General features: G+C 46.1%; 1 protein-coding gene across 1 annotated transcript in view; it reads left to right on the plus strand.

The window, feature by feature from the left end:
• Nucleotides 1-2,500, plus strand: part of wdr83os (WD repeat domain 83 opposite strand) — an 11,936-nt gene that overhangs the window by 2,504 nt on the left and 6,932 nt on the right. The window contains exon 4 of the mRNA XM_046840328.1: nucleotides 93-317. Within this exon, the coding sequence (XP_046696284.1) occupies nucleotides 93-159 (67 nt within the window). The 3' untranslated portion in view covers nucleotides 160-317. The remainder of the gene's footprint in view (nucleotides 1-92; nucleotides 318-2,500) is intronic.

A 2,500-nucleotide genomic window follows, 5' to 3' on the forward strand; every position in this document is an offset into this window, starting at 1 on the left:
GTGACTGTATAATAGAGTGGTGTGTGTGTGTGTGTGTGTGTGTGTGTGTGTGTGTGTGTGTGTGTGTGTGTGTGTGTGTGTCCCACACACAGGCTCTCTATATCAGCGGTGGTGATGTCATACCTGCAGAACCCTCAGCCCATGTCACCTCCATGGTAACCAAGGTCATGACCTCCAGAGGGTCTTGAGGTCCAAAAAGGTCCTGTTTTTGATCCAACAAGCTCCTCCCACTCTTCTGATTGGCTGAGAGCTGATCTCACTGTAGCCGATTGTATAGGTGTGTGTGTGTGTGTGTGTGTGTGTGTGTGTGTGTGTGTGTAAAACACTTAATATAAAATAAAGGAGTGTATTAACATAAACACAAGTGTTGTTTTCTTATCATGATTCTTACACACACACACAATGCAGTGCAATGCAGTGGAAGACACACACACACACACACACACAATGCAGTGCAATGCAGTGGAAGACACACACACACACACACACAATGCAGTGCAATGCAGTGGAAGACACACAGACACACAATGCAGTGCAATGCAGTGGAAGACACACACACAGTAGAAGACGTTACAGCTCCCTGATGATTAAATAGTTCAGTGTTCAACGTGTTACAGTGGGTAAAACCAGGAGCTTCTCAGGTCCAGAAGTGTGGAGGAACATTAAGAAGCATGGGTTACATGTGATGGTGCTGGTTCCCTGAGTGTATGTGGAGAAGATCCCTGGAGCTCTGCACATCCTGATCTTCACCCTGCTGCTCAGCATTTTTGGTAATCAGGGGTATAAAACACATGAACACGGCATGCTCGGATCACAGGGTGGACATCAGACCTGCAGGTTCAGGAGAACATCTCTGTGTAACCTGTGATTCTCACCCACATGTGAAATATATTTACAGAAGATCAGCGCTCGGACCAAAACACGGGCCTTTCAGCTTTAGAACTCATCTACATTCATTCATGAAGGCCAGCAGCACGTTATTTCCAAACATCTTCAATCATCTCACTGATGTTTAACTTAGAGAGCAGGACCACCTCTGTCCCGCCTACCGGCTCACCTGATTGGCCTGCTTTCTCCTGCCTTGTCTCTGATTAGACTGGTTTCTGTGTACACGTGTCCTGAAACATTTCCCAAACACAACTTGAGCTAAACTTTACGTGTTGAAGTTAAACCGAGCTTCAGTCTCTCCTCTGTGTGCAGATGTGAGACAGGAAGTTCTGAGCTGAGCAGTTTCCGGTCAGAAGCGCTGCCGTGGATTGAATGTGGATGAAGGTTCAGGAACTCTGCAGTAAGAGTAGATGACCAGCAGGGGGAGACATTGGCCTGCAGAAAACCTAAATCTCCCGGAATCAGTGTTCCATCCAAACTACTCAGGGTCAGGGTTTGAGTTCCTCTGCGCACTGGAGGAAAATGGGACAGGAACCTGAGTTACACCTGAAGGGTAGAAATACATCATTTCTCATTGTTTTGCTTCTCAACTGTAATTTTATTAGATTTTTCTTGCAACAATCTGAAAAACCATGTGGAAGAGCAGCACAACTTCTCAGTGGTGATACGAGGAAGAAGCAGTAGTAGAACAGAGCTGAACACTGGGTCAGATGGAGAGGCAGCTTTGCCTCCACAGAATGTGAGGAGCAGCAGAAGAAAGTCCAGAAGAAGGTGCAGAAAATACAGCAGCCGAAACAGAATGTGTAGGACTTGAAGGCGATGAGAAAAAGCTTCTCACACTAAACATGGACAAAGAGTCGGGTTGTATGTGTGTGTGTGTGTGTGTGTGTGTGCGCACGCAATCCAATCAGAACTGTAGACTGCAGAGACTCAGCAGAAAATAAATGCACAGTAGCTCCTTCTCACCTTCGCCTCCTAATCACAGATAAATACCAACACACACACACACACACACACAGTCATGGTGGCAGAGATAAGGAGTGTGTGAGAGTGTGTTCTTCACCACTAAAGAGCATACAGTAGTTCTCTCAGGTGTGTGAAATATTCATTATAATGTGTGTGTGTGTGAGAGAGAGAAATAGATAGTGATAGAGAAAATGAGATATAAATATATATAGAGTGCGTGAGAGAGAGAGAGAGAGAGAGAGAGAGACACCCATCTCTTATTCTTCATCCTTTGGGAGGATTGTAGGAGTGAGTGATGTATGAGAGTGAATGGAGGAGTGATGGAATGATGGTAGGAGTAAAAGGAGGAGTGATGGTAGAATACTTCTCGTATACTTCAAGGCTCTTCTCTGTTCTGGCACCGAGGTGGTAGAATGAACTTCCCCGTACAGCAGAGTCCCTGATTATCTTCACGACGGTTGAGGACCTACCTCTTCCTTCTTCTTGTTCTTTCAGCTTCTCCCATTAGGGGGCACCACAGCAGATCATCCGTCTCCATCCCCCCTGTCCTCTACATCTGCCTCTTTCACACCAACCACCTGCATGTCTTCCCTCACCACATCCATAAACCTCCTCCTTGATCTTCCTCTTTTCCTCCTTCCTGGTG

This window comes from Silurus meridionalis, chromosome 26 (assembly GCF_014805685.1).
Source record: "Silurus meridionalis isolate SWU-2019-XX chromosome 26, ASM1480568v1, whole genome shotgun sequence".
Taxonomy (NCBI): Eukaryota; Metazoa; Chordata; class Actinopteri; order Siluriformes; family Siluridae; genus Silurus; species Silurus meridionalis.